Genomic DNA, 13863 nt, shown 5'->3' on the forward strand with positions numbered 1-13863 from the left:
TGGTGAGCTTTAGCAATCAGTCAATCAACTTCAGCAAAAGTAGCTTCATAGTCAGTAGGTTCCCAATCAGAGAATACCATTTCCATATATTCCTCTAATGCTTGATCGGCTCGTTTTTCATAAGGGTTAGAGAGTGGCACTCTCCTAAGATAACCCGTGCAATCATGCAATCAAGCAGAGGGACCAACTCCATCATTCACCTTTGGCACAATTTGATCTTCAGTAAGCAATGGAACATAGATCTTTTGAATTTCAGTCAACAAAGTATCCAAATCATCATTCTTGAGGACAAGAGCTTGTTCTTTATCCTTTGGGTCTACAATGGTATGCACATTTAATGAACCAAAAGTAAGTGATTGAAACAAGGGTGACCATCCTTTTTGGAGTCGTTTGCCAGAGAACACATCCCATGATATCTCAGGAGATGTCATATAGAAGGCAGTTGTTGTAGCAATCATAGCAGTAGCACTAGTGCTTGTGGACGAAGTGGTTACCACAATTGCCTGTGGAGAAGATTTCATATAGAAGGCAGCTGTTGTAGCAATCATAGCAGTAGCACTAGTGCTTGTGGACGAAGTGGTTACCACAATTGCCTGTGGAGAAGAAGTTAATTTTATCTGAATTTTCTAAAGAATCTCCTATAATTTCTCACAAAGTTCAATACAATTTATCCATATGCTCCATTAGGCCTATAAGGGCTTGATGGGTCCAATTAGTATGGAGTTCATGTTGAGATGGCAAGCTCAACATGTGTGGACATTGATGATGGACCGCCTAGCTAGATGGGTCCGCACGTCTACACTTAGCACGTTGGTGGTCATTATGATACTCACATGGCCACTGACTTATCACTTATTATATTTAGTTTGTTACACTTACCTACAGCTAGCAGAGACAGCGCCAGTCGATTAGTGTAGTCGGTTATGCACTGTTTAACTTAGAAGGCCACTTTTCTTTATGTTGTATCTTATCTATACTTTGTGTTCATTGTATAGTGTGTGGAAGAAGAAGAATAAATTAGCAAGAAAACGTTTTGGCCTCCATCTCTCTTCTTGTGTTCTTGAGTGAGCTTCCTCTTGTGTATGCATTGTGTGTTTGGCGCAGCAGCTCAAGCAAGTCCCCCCACCACGCGATTCTTGACAGTTCAACAAACCATATTGTATCATCTTAAGGGCACAAGTAAGGAGCAGCCTTATACATATGGCTTTCATATTCAAATTCTGTGATAGCATTTACAACATGAACAGTAGTCTTTTTAATAAGCTTTTTACGATGAACACACAATCCATTTGTCACTTGTGCACGGGGCAAGCGTGGGATAAAAACTTTAGAGAATTGGCTCTTTGGGAAGGAGAAATCTTCAATGATGGTTGTGTAGGTAGTGCAAGAGTTTTCTTTTTGTCTGGCATAGGAGTGGAGATTTTACCTTGAGGCAACAACAGTGGTTTTCCCTTGATATTGCGGACACTTATCTGTTTGGGCAGCAGTAATTCTTTCTTCTAAATAAATTGGATGTCAAGATGTCATTCATCAGGGAGAGTAATGTCCGACCAATTTACACACTCAAGCAGGAAATGCTAAGTGGTCATCTTCTTTCATTATTATGGTTTGTCCTTTATCCTTGCCACTATTAGCACCTTCAAGGACTCTAGGAATAGCTAGGAACATAGCACAAAACACCATTCTATACTCGATAGCTAAATGGGCAGAAGAGGCTTTCATGTTTAGACGAGAAGTACCTATATGCAAGAGAAGTAGATTTGGAAGACAGAGATCTTCTATAGAGATCACATAATTAGGACGAAGTTCCAAAAAGATTGGATCATTTGACAATGAAGACACAATAGCTCCTATTATCAAACCCATTAACTCCTGGTAGTGTGTATCTAATACAACAACAAAAGGGAAATGATACCTATAGCAATATAGCCTAAATGAAAATAGGGATATTTTTTACTTTGTTTTTGTTTTTTAAGCTTATGCATTACCAAGGAAAGGAGATTTACATGTTGGTATGAGGAAGCATCAGTGTAAATCTCCTTTCCTTGTGTAGTTTTTGGATTATGGCCTTGATTTGTTGAAGGGCGGTGGTATGAAGAGATTTTCACTAAATTTCATTTTTGCGAAGCAGAGGATATAAATCCTGCATATAAAAGCCCAAATTGGAAGTAGAAGAATTAATCCAATTAAGGCAGCCCAAGAGTTATTACAGCATTTTCGCATTGGGCAACTCATCTAGGAAATTTAATATATTTTTTAAAACATGTTCTTGTAGCTCCACCATGCCATAATGAATGTTAAGACCTAAAAAATCCACCTGTGTAACAAATACAATAGACTTTGTGGGTGATAACACCATCGCAACGTCTTTCACAAATAGCATGAACTGTGTTAGGTGATCCAAATGTTCTTTGATGGTTTTAGAGAAGACTAGGATATCATCAATATAGACAAGACAAAAGGAAAACTTTGCAAAACATAGAATCAATCCACCCTTGAAAATATGTTGGTGCAGTTTTAATACCAAAAGGGAGCACTGTCCATTGATTGTGGCCTTGAGGAACACAAAAAGCAGTTTTGTACCGATCCTCTGGTTTAATAGGGAGTTGCCCAAAACCAGATTTAAGATCAAACTTGCTAAAAATCTTAACTTTTTTAATACCTTTGGTCAATACATCCTGTATAGAAATAGGATGACCATGGCCAAGGAGATATTTGTTCAAGGGCTTATAGTTAATCACCAAGCACTTTTTACCCCGTTTTTGTTCGGAGTGCTTGTTGGCATAAAAGGCCTTACAAGCCCACTTAGATGTACTATGCTCAATAAGCTTTCTGTAAAGAAGCTCTGCTATTTCTATCTTGCATAACTCCACAGCTTCTTCTTTCATGTCCTTATGGACAGCTTTAGTGGGAACAACATTGTCCTCTTTCATTTCCTCTCTGGATGAAGATGGTGATAGCATAGTGGATGATGACATTGTAGATGAATCTTTCAAGCCCATAAATCCACATGATGAAAACCCTGATGCTGAGTTTCTTAATGTCCATTTCTCCTCGAAGGATGGTGATAAAAAGGCTGAAAAACTGGGTGTAGCAGAGAAAGTGAGAAGTTTTTCCATTTGGTCTATTGATGACAAAAGTCCTAAAGAAATAAAGTTTTTAATCTTTATGATATATGCTTGTTGGTCAAAAATTACTTGACAAGTTTAATGCTAATCATGTGGATGTACTAAATGCAATGACCCATCGTTTTGTGTGTGGTCTCCAACAATGATGGATGTCTATTCATCCCCAAATCAAGTTAGCAATTGCCCAATAAAACTAGATCCTATAGCTTTGCTCTTTGAATTGCTATTAGGAGAACTTGAGGGTAATAAGTTGGATGATGTGGTTAAAGCCAAAGAAGCCTTTTTTAAGGCCAAACTGTGAGATCCCCGCCAATATAAGAAGCATTTAATCTATATGTGGGATTTGTTGTATGAAGGTATGGGTGCCCATGATGCATCCATGAAAGAACATTTGGTCTGTTCCTTTCCAAAACCGATTCCCTTCTTCTGCAAGCAAAAGATGCAACAGGAGAAGGGTGATTTCAATGGCAGTGTTGGACAGATCATTCAAACAATAGAACAAACAATAAAAAAACTCTGTCATCAACAATAGAAGATATCGCTACAGCAAAGATTTCCATTTGAGATATGTAAACACAATTGCAAATATTACAAGGAATTTGGATGTGAAAAATGCACATGTTTCCCTTGGAATAGTTCGAAGCCTAGCTGGTGGAGAACTTCTCAATCCTCCTCTTCCAAAGATTGACATCACCATAGATCTCACCACAAATCTTTCAAAAGATCTCATGGTTGCTCTTTTCGACATAGGTGTAGAGACAGACACAATCTGAATCACTACCAATCTAGAAGATATACTAGAAAATCCTCTTCTCACAATAAAGTACTTAAATGCTATATTTGTGGAAGTATAAGTCATTTAGCAAACAAATGCCCACAAAAAGATAAGCAATAGTCAAAGAAGGAAAACAAACCCAAAGCGGCTAATCTTCATCATTATTTATCTGTGACGATGATGATACTTCTTATGATTCTGAGTCTATCACCGAGTCTTATACCTTAGCAAGTGAGAATGAATCTATGACTCCTATACAGTCTAACGCCTCTAATTCTTGTTTAGAGATATCCTCAACAAGCACAGCTAGTTTGAGTGCTTGGCAAGATTCTATCTCTACAGATGATTATTCCTCCAATGACTTTTCAGACAATGAACCTGATCAAACCTAGGACAAAGTTGACTCTAATGACTTTGTATCACAAGTACAAACAGTCAATGCTCATTCTATCCCCTCTCACTTTTCTATGAAGGGATTTTCCTACTCCTACTACTTCTAGACATGCTTCCCATAGAGGCAAAGGCAAACACAAGAAAGAATCTTCTGAAGATGAAGAATCTAAAGGGCAGTCCTTTTCTACTAACTCCTACGTCTTCTTCCCGCAACAAGAAAAAACAAAAGGACAATATCAAAGCAGAGTTATTATCTAGCCCCCGTGACTTTCCTCGTCATGGCACACTCAGTACTGACACTTTGAAGAAAGCCAATATTTTTGTGCCCCATAAGCTAGAAAAGATTCATCATCCTCGAACGATACAACAATTTGCGGATTAACTCACTAAAACTACAGACACTTCAACAGGAGAAATGGCTGAAATGGTCGAAGCTTTTCGCTCTATGCAAATGGAATTACATTCCCTGTGCAAAAGCTTAAAGTGCACAGTAAGAACTCAAAAGCATATCACACAAGCCACAAAGGATGTGCTAAAAAGAATTAGCCACCTCTTTACCTTCCACAATTGGCATGGATACTTCACCAAAACCAATCAATCCTATTAATCCCATTCATGCCACAAGATCCAAACAAACTCTTAATTCTTAGGTGCTTAATTTATTGGAAGGAGACAGACCTATTCCTATTGTTTAGAGAGAGAGAGAGAGAGAGAGAGAGAGAGAGAGAGAATGTGTGGGTGTGAGAGAAAGAGAGAGAGAGAGAAAGGAGAAAAAAAATACAAGGTACAAAAAGCAATAGAGAGAGAGAGAATAATGGGAATAATGAGAAAGAAAAAGTGAGGATAACATAGGGGCAAGAGAGAGAGTAGTGAAGTAGCTCTCCTTGTAGTCTTGGTGGGTCCTTGGTCATCTGATGTGCACCCATTGCCCAATGCCTTGGCTGCCTTGGGATGGGACTGTTTAGGAAAAGAAAAGAGGGTGGAGAGGTGACCAATGCACCATCTCAAGCACAATCCTTTTTGGGCCTGAGAGGGGATGTTGAGAGACTGATATTAGGCTTTGCATTCAGTCGCATAATTGTCATGCGATGTGTATTAACCTCTAATTTAGTCTACCTAAAACAGTCCCAAAAGGTAATTAATGGAAAATAACCAAAAATAAATGGCTTATTTTTTAGGGTAGGGTAAATGCACCTCCAATCCTCTATAAATGGGAATCTTGTGTAAGTGCATCCAAATGCCCCCCATGCTGGGCAGCCTGTCTTCAGCACTCTCATCTTCCACTGCTTACCCAAACACTACCAAAGGACATCACCAATTCGTGGAGCCTTCCCAAATGCTACCCTACTGTACACGTGGTGTATAACAGCAGGCAACCTGATCTGAAGCACTTCTACAGAATTGTCATCAGCTTCTACATCATGCCTAGGTGCCTGCAACCATCATCTACCCAAGTGATCTGTTTCAGCTCAGTTCCAGCAGTCATCTTCATCAGAATACCCTCTGTTATCTGCTGTATCAGCACTGCGGCTGTTGCATCTCAGGATCCATCTCAAGTATAACACACACTGACACCTTCAGACACCTTTGCCCCAGTCCTAGAGACACAAAGGTTCAAGGCCCCCCGATTGTACCATGTTCATTCTCATTCACGCATTATCATTCAGCATTCTACAGATTATGTTATCTGTGTTCCCATAGACTCTGCATTTTCTACATTTGCCATACCATTTCTTTACAACTACTGCCTTGCAGTTGGTATTAGAGCTAACTCAACAACTAGATGTTATCATACACACTGCACTTTCTATGTTTGCCATACCATTTCCTTACAACGAAACTCAGCAACTAGGTGAAGAACTGAAAAGCCAAAAGATCAAAGCTTGGAGGTTTCCAATTTTTCATTTTTTAACATGGTAAAAACTGCAACAGATGCAAAGAGGAAATTTTCCACATAAGCACAACGAGAATGAAAAATGCAGCAAAGAGCCTTCATGCTGAAGAATCATATGCCCCAGAGCATACACAGGATGCTACCCACCATTGTAAAATAGAACATGCTCTTCTAGGCCCTACAAACATGCAGCATCACTCATTAAACTGACTTGACTGATCCGAAGCATGTCCAAACACTTATCCTGCCCATCATCTCTCGCATATGTGCACCCAAACATCACACTCTGCTGGACATGGCACATCCTTGTCCTCCTGTTATCAGCTTCTCATAAACATCTCTAGTTAAACCATAGAACCTAAACTTGTAAAGAGCCTTAGCAACTAAAAAACACCAAAAGGTCTGGAAGGCATTCTCAGAGACTACATTCAGAATGTGTAGAGCACGGGCTAGACATGAAAATGTAGCAATCCTTTAGTAACGACTTATATACACGCGAAGGCATGCAGTACTTTTTCTGTTTCCTGAGAAGAACCCGTCCCAACAAATAAGATCCCGAATGCATTAACGTGCCCGTGTTTACACAAATGAATATGTGCTGGCAAATAATCACATTAAAACCATTGGAACCTCACCTCCACGCTGACCATCGATCTCTATGTCGAAGAACACCTGGTGCGTGACCTCTTCTCTGATCTCCTTATCTCGAACTGCCTACAAATTTGAATAACGAGATCGTTCTCTCTCTCTCTCTCTCTCTCTCTCTCTCTCTCTCTCTGTGTCGCCTACCTGGTGGACGAGCAGTAAGAAAAAGAGAATCAGAGGACATGAAACCAAGGTTACAAGCATCCATTTCTTCATGCTTGTCTCGCGGACGATCACCTCAGTGACCCTACTGCCTACTTCTAAGCTCGCATGCTCGTTGGGACGACGTAGCGAGCGAAGCTACACTCAGACGACGGCCGATATATGTCGGTATCGGGCCCACCGTCCGCGACCGGTAGACCCCAAAGGCCTAATCTTCTATTCTTTCTTATTCTGGCTAGAGGTTCGGTTATCTCGCGAACCTCCATTTTCTCCCACGCTTTCTATTTTATTTTGTTCTGATTGGAGGTTCGGTTATCTCCCGAACTTCCATTTTTTTCCCAAGCTTTCATTTGAATTTGAATTGCATGCATGCATGGAGGTTGAGGTGGTTTTAATGTCCCCCACGTCTTCACGCCCTCCTTCTCTCATGATGAGGATGATTTAGATATATCCAGGTGATCGAGATGATGCAAGTGGAGGAGGTTGAGGCTTTAGGAGCTTCGTTCAGTTCTTCAGGAGATCTTCTATTCTTTCTTATTCTGGCTGGAGGTTTGGTTATCTCCCGAACCTCCATTTTTCTCCCAAGCCTCCATTTTTCTCCTGAACCTTCATTTGAATTTGAATTGCATGCATGCATGGGGGGTTGAGGTGGCTTTAATGCCCCCCATGTCTTCACGTCCTCCCTCTCTCATGATGAGGATGATTTAGATATATCCAAGTGATCGAGATGATAGAGGTGGAGGAGGTTGAGGCTTAAGGAGCTTCGTTCAGTCCTTCAGGAGAATGTGCTCTCTCTCTCTCTCTCTCTCTCTCTCTCTCTCTCTCTCTCTCTCTCTCTCTCTCTCATTAATAATTAATAATTAATTAGTTAAGTTATTATAGTTATTATAGTTAACATTAATTAGTTAAGCTATTAATAGTTAATGTTAATATTATTGTTATTAGTTAATGTTAATGTTAATTATTTTAATGTGATTAATGTTAAATGTTAAATATTTGATTAATGTGAATATGAATGTGAAATAGTTAATGTGAATGTGAATGTTAAATAACTATTAGTTCATTTTATTATTTTAGTTATTATTATTATTATTATTGTTGTTGTTGTTGTTATATTAATAGTAATAGTTAATAGTTAGTAGTCCATGTTATAGCTAATAGTTATTAGTAATTATGTTATGTTATGATGTGATTAGTTTATTATTGTTTAGATATTTTTAGTTTATATCTAAATAATAATATCTAATTAGTTTATTATTGTGGTTTTTGGTATTATTTTATTTAGGGTTAGATAGATATTGTTTTAGTTATTATTATTATTATTATTGTGAATGTGAATATTATGTTAATAGTTAATAGTTAATGGTTGATAGTTAGTAGTTAATGTTATAGCTAATAGTTATTAGTTAATAGTTATAATTTATTAGTAATTATGTTATGTTATGATGATATGTGTGATGTTATTAGTTTATTATTGTTTAGATATTTTTAGTTTATATCTAAATAATAATATCTAATTAGTTTATTATTGTTGTTTTTTGTATTATTTTATTTAGAGTTAGATATTGTTTTAGTTATTATTATTATTATTATTATTATTACTATGTAATTATGATATGATGATGTTATTTTATTTAGATATTATTAAATTTTTAGTTTATAGTTTATTTTACTGTTATGGTATTATTTTATTTAGAGTTAGATATTTTTTAGTTATTATTATTATATTTTATTATTATGTTAATAGTTAATAGTTAGTAGTTAATTAATGCTATAGGTAATAGTTATATAGTTAATAGTTATTAGTTATTAGTTATAAATATAAATTATTAGTAATTATGTTATGTTATGATATGATTATGATGTTATTAGTTTATTATTGTTGTTTTTGTTATTATTTTATATATATCTAATTGTGATATTATTTTATTTTGATTTAGATTTACATTAAGATTTAGATATTATTGTTGTTGTTGTTGTTGTTATTGTTATTACTAACAAATTGTGTTATTTTATTATTAGTTAATAGTTATAAATATAAATTATTAGTAATAATTATGTTATGTTATGATATGATTATGATGTTATTAGTTTATTATTGTTTAGATATTTTTAGTTTATATGTAAATAATAATATCTAATTAGTTTATTATTGTTGTTTTTGTTATTACTTTATATCTAATTGTGGTATTATTTTATTTAGATTTAGATATTATTGTTTTATATTATTATTATTATTATTATTGTTGTATTTATTATTATTATTATTATTATTGTATTCTTTATTACCAATAAATTGTGTTATTTTATTATTATTCTTCCTATATTCTTATATAGCTACATAGTTATGTTAATGGTTGTTATTTTAACTTTGTTATTGTTAGTTATTATATTATATTATATATTTTATTTATTGTTAGTTTATTGTGGTATTGTTATTATTATTTTAATTGTTGGTTTAATTTTTATTTTATTTTGATTGGTTTAGTTTATTATTATTTGAATGTGAATATTAATGTTAATGTGGATGTGAATGTTAAATTGTTAATGTTAATGTTAATGCGAATGTGAATATTATATAGTTAATGTTAATGTGAATGTGAATGTTAAATAGTTAATGTTAATGTGAATGTGAATGAATGTTAAATAGTTAAATAGTTATAGTTATAGTTATAGATTAATGATAATGATAATAATGATAATGATAATGATGATGATGAATTAATAATTAATAGTTAGTAGTCATAGTTTAATAGTTTAAGTTTATTATTATTGTTATTTTATTTCATTTTTTATTATTGTTATTATTGATGATGATGATTGCTATTGTATTGTTTATTAGTTTATTGTTAGTTTATTAGTTTATAATTTGTTGTGGTGTTATTTTATTGTGATGTGATTAAGATAAGATTTAGATTTAGATAGTTAATAGTTATAGTTTAAGTTTATTTATTAGTAATAGTAATTATGATTATGATTATTTTATTATTGTTATTGTTTATTGTTAGTTTATAGTTTATTTTATTGTTGTGGTATTATTTTATTTAGAGTTAGATATTGTGTTAGTTATTATTGTTATATTATATAGTTGTATAGTTTTGTTAATGGTTGTTATTTTAACTTTGTTATTGTTAGTTATAGTTATTATATTGTATTATATTATAAATTATAAATATGTATTGTTAGTTTGTTATTATTATATTATGATTATGATATGATGATGATATTATTTTATTAAGATATTATTAGTTTATAGTTTATTTTATCGTTATGGTATTATTTTATTTAGAGTTAGATATTGTTTTAGTTATTATTATTATTTAATTGTTATGTTAATAGTTAATAGTTAGTAGTTGATGTTATAGCTAATAGTTATATAGCTAAAAGTTATTAGTAAATAGTTATAATTTATTAGTAATTATGTTATGTTATAATATGATTATGATGTTATTAGTTTATTACTATTTAGATATTTTTAGTTTATATCTAATCTAAATAATAATATCTAATTAGTTTATTGTTGTTGTTTTTGTTATTATTTTATATCTAATTGTGGTATTATTTTATTTAGATTAAGATTTAGATATTATTGTTTGATATTATTGTTGTTGTTGTATTGTTTATTATTATTCTTCTTCTTATATAACTATATAGTTTTGTTAATGGTTGTTATTTTAACTTTGTTATTGTTAGTTATTATATTATATTATATTCCATTTATTGTTAGTTTATTGTGGTATTGTTATTGTTATTTTGATTATTGGTTTAGTTTTTATTTTATTTTGATTGGTTTAGTTTATTATTATTTTATTAGTATAAATATATATACAAAAAACTAATAATAATAATATAAAATAATTAGTTATAGTTGTAGTGAGTCATGATATAGTTGTAGTTGATAGTTATAGTTAGTTATAGTTGTAGTAATTAGTTTGGTTATTTGGTTATTATTGTTATTGTTATTGTTATTAGTTTAGTTGTTATTCAATTTATTGTTATTAATATTGTTTTGTTATTTTAATTAGTTCCTTTAGTTGTTATTATTATTGTTTTATTATTAGTATGTAGATGTAGATATGTGGATGAATAGATATAGATATAGAATATTAGATTGGATAGATATAGATATTAGTTTATTGTTATTGTTATCTTATTTTATTATTGTTATTATCTTGCTAATAAACGTTTTAGGATATGTGTTTTAAGACACGGAGTGGAAGGTAACTTTAAGATATGTGGAGCTAAATTATATTATAATAAAATAAGATATAGATATAGATATAGAAGATTAGACTAGATAGATATAGGTACAACTATCCTTTAGAACTCATTGTGATTTGTGGGGTTGGCATGGATGTAGTAACCCTTCATGGCATTAAAAATCCATTATTGACGTTTTTAAACTTAGGAGATTGTTTAGTGTGTGAATTATAGTTTTATTGGTAGGGGTGGGGAATGTTGCATTGTCCTGGGGTATGATTTTCTAAGAAAGGATATTGTGTGGTGTGCACCATGCAATGTTAAGTGCACCACCCAAAATACCAGCTCACTGGTCATTGTGGCGTTGGCTTTGATCCTTGACTGGATACATCCATTGTGACAAAAAGCGTAATCTCTCAACTAGGAGCCATGAGAATTTGCTTCAAATAATCCAAATGCATCTTGAAGTCCCACTTGAGTCTTATGTGTGGGATAAACAAATTGAAACCTCACTCTAGATGCTACTTACTATAGCAAATTCTATTGTAGTCAATCCTATAGTCTAATACACATATGTTTAAATTTAATGCATTGGAAGTTAATCTAATGTCATGTAGGATTTTTCACTGTTTCTAATTTTTAATATAAGATAAGAATAGTTGATATGCACCTTGATGTTGATGCATGTGTTTTGCACAGCATGGAGGAAAAAAATGTGGCTGTAGCAAATGTTGTGCAGTGCGCTCCCAATGTGCAAATGAACGTGTGCAAAGGGAAAGAGGTTATAAGGAAGAAGGCAATTCGTCGTGCACTCAGGCATGTTGGAGGATATGAAAGTTCTGTTAGTTTTTTGAGAGTCATTCATTGCTTGGATAGGCTTGAGAAGCAAGTAAAGGCACTCTTTCGACATCAAAGGGCTTTAGTTTCTCTTGGTGAGAGCATTGATAGCCGTCTACAAAGGATTGAGAGAATTTTGGAGGAGAAATACGAAGGAAACCTTTGTGATGGGGTAAGGATACAGGATGAGTTGGGAGAAATCAAGGGTTACATAGGGGAGATATATGAATATGTCCGAAAGTATTGGCCACATATTGGATCCTTGGATGATCATGATGAGAAGATGAAATATCTTATTGACAGTGCTGGTCGTATAGAGGATGGCGTATGTGAGTTAATTGCTCACAAGAATGAAAAAGTTTCCCTTGATGTGCAACTTACTTCTTTGAAAGTTTCCCTTAATAGGTTTTTGGCAATGTTAACCCAGATGAATCACCGTATGGGGTCATTCCCTTTCACTCGAGAGCGTTGCCCTTGGTGTGCGATTTGCTTCTTTCAAAGTTTGTCTAGATAGGTTTTTGGCAATGTTAACTTGGATGAGTCGTCACTGCATAAGCACGTCCTTGAAAATCTCCATTTTGAAAAACATTGTCTATCTCTTCCAAATTGAAAATCGCCACATACTTGATATATATAATCTTTGCAATACTTTTTAAATGAGTTGTGTTTTATTCGATTGATGAAAATCTCCATTTTAAAAAGCATTGTCTATCTCTTTCAAATTATTAAGAATTTTTAATTTCATTTTAATAGTTTATATTTTCATATTTTCACCTTGGTGTTCATTCATCTTTGAGCGTCGAACATCTTTGGATCTTTAACACATTCGAGCCCTGGCAAGACCTATGTATGGATCTAGACGAATGAATATCCATTAGTAGGGCTTGCACAGAGACAGAGAGAGAGAGAGAGAGAGAGAGAGAGAGAGCGTCGAAGGAGAGGAGGTAAGGCATGGCTATATATTTGGTGAGTGTCATGTGCTCATGCATGATTATTTACACGTGTTTGTGCATGACTATTCTTTTGTCTTTGAGTCCAATACACTTTCGATTTAGGGTTTTCGGTTGGAAATGTGTTTGTCTTCAATGGCTTTGAGATTTCTCTATTGGGACTCTTATACTCTATTGAAAGTTTCGTATAGTCATCATGGAACAAAGCAAAGATATGGACGATGTTCTAGACATAGTGCATTTGACTCCATTGAATGCAATTGATTTGGTTGAATCAAAGAAAACAGCCACAACATCATCTCTTTGACGCTTGCCTGCTTGGAGCCATTCGCATGGGTATGGGAGATAGTTATTCTAATAATTGTATTTTCACCAAGGTATTGTGTTTTTTTTGGGAAGATAGTCATTTGTGTATTTTGTTGCAGCCAAAATGTGGAGTTTAATGGAGTGAATAAACTTAATTTGCGAAAGATGAATGAAGTGGCGAGGCAACAGGGAGGGCATGTTAGTAAATCCATAAGGACATCAACGGTCCGAAGAAACCCAAAGACTGCTTCAAGTTCTTTGGAGTTTAAACGCCTCGAGACCAAGATGAATGAGTTGATGGAATTGCATACGAGTTTATCCACACGTGTCAATCATTCACTTGCTATTTACTCTGCAGAATTGTATGAACAAGCTAAGGGTTTGTATGGTGTTGTGTGTGAGACAAAGCACACCCAGAGTGTTCTTCAACAAGTCTCGAGTGGTTTGGGTGGTGAAGTGAGGGAACTTTCAGCAATTGTCTTTGAGACAAGTAGGTTGATGAATTTGTTGTTGAATGATATGTGGGCATCGTTTTGGGGGCTTGGAGATGACCACGAGCCTGTGATTTGCCAG

General features: G+C 34.0%; 1 protein-coding gene across 3 annotated transcripts in view; it reads right to left on the minus strand.

The window, feature by feature from the left end:
- LOC148013556 (Cyclophilin-like peptidyl-prolyl cis-trans isomerase family protein) overlaps positions 1 to 7218 on the minus strand; it is a 38329-nt gene extending 31111 nt beyond the window's left edge. The window contains exons 1-2 of one of the 3 annotated variants that reach the window (XM_087667602.1): positions 6980 to 7218; positions 6826 to 6904 (exon numbers count right to left, since the gene is read on the minus strand). In XM_087667602.1, the coding sequence (XP_087523728.1) occupies positions 6826 to 6904; positions 6980 to 7051 (151 nt within the window). In that variant the 5' untranslated portion in view covers positions 7052 to 7218. The remainder of the gene's footprint in view (positions 1 to 6825; positions 6905 to 6979) is intronic. The other 2 variants (XM_087667601.1, XM_087667600.1) reach the window with 2 other exon arrangements.
- Between the last annotated feature and the right edge of the window lie 6645 nt (positions 7219 to 13863).

Source organism: Lygodium microphyllum, chromosome 26, assembly GCF_053477565.2.
Source record: "Lygodium microphyllum isolate KBCC chromosome 26, Lygodium_microphyllum_v1.1.10, whole genome shotgun sequence".
In the NCBI taxonomy this organism is placed as follows: Eukaryota; Viridiplantae; Streptophyta; class Polypodiopsida; order Schizaeales; family Lygodiaceae; genus Lygodium; species Lygodium microphyllum.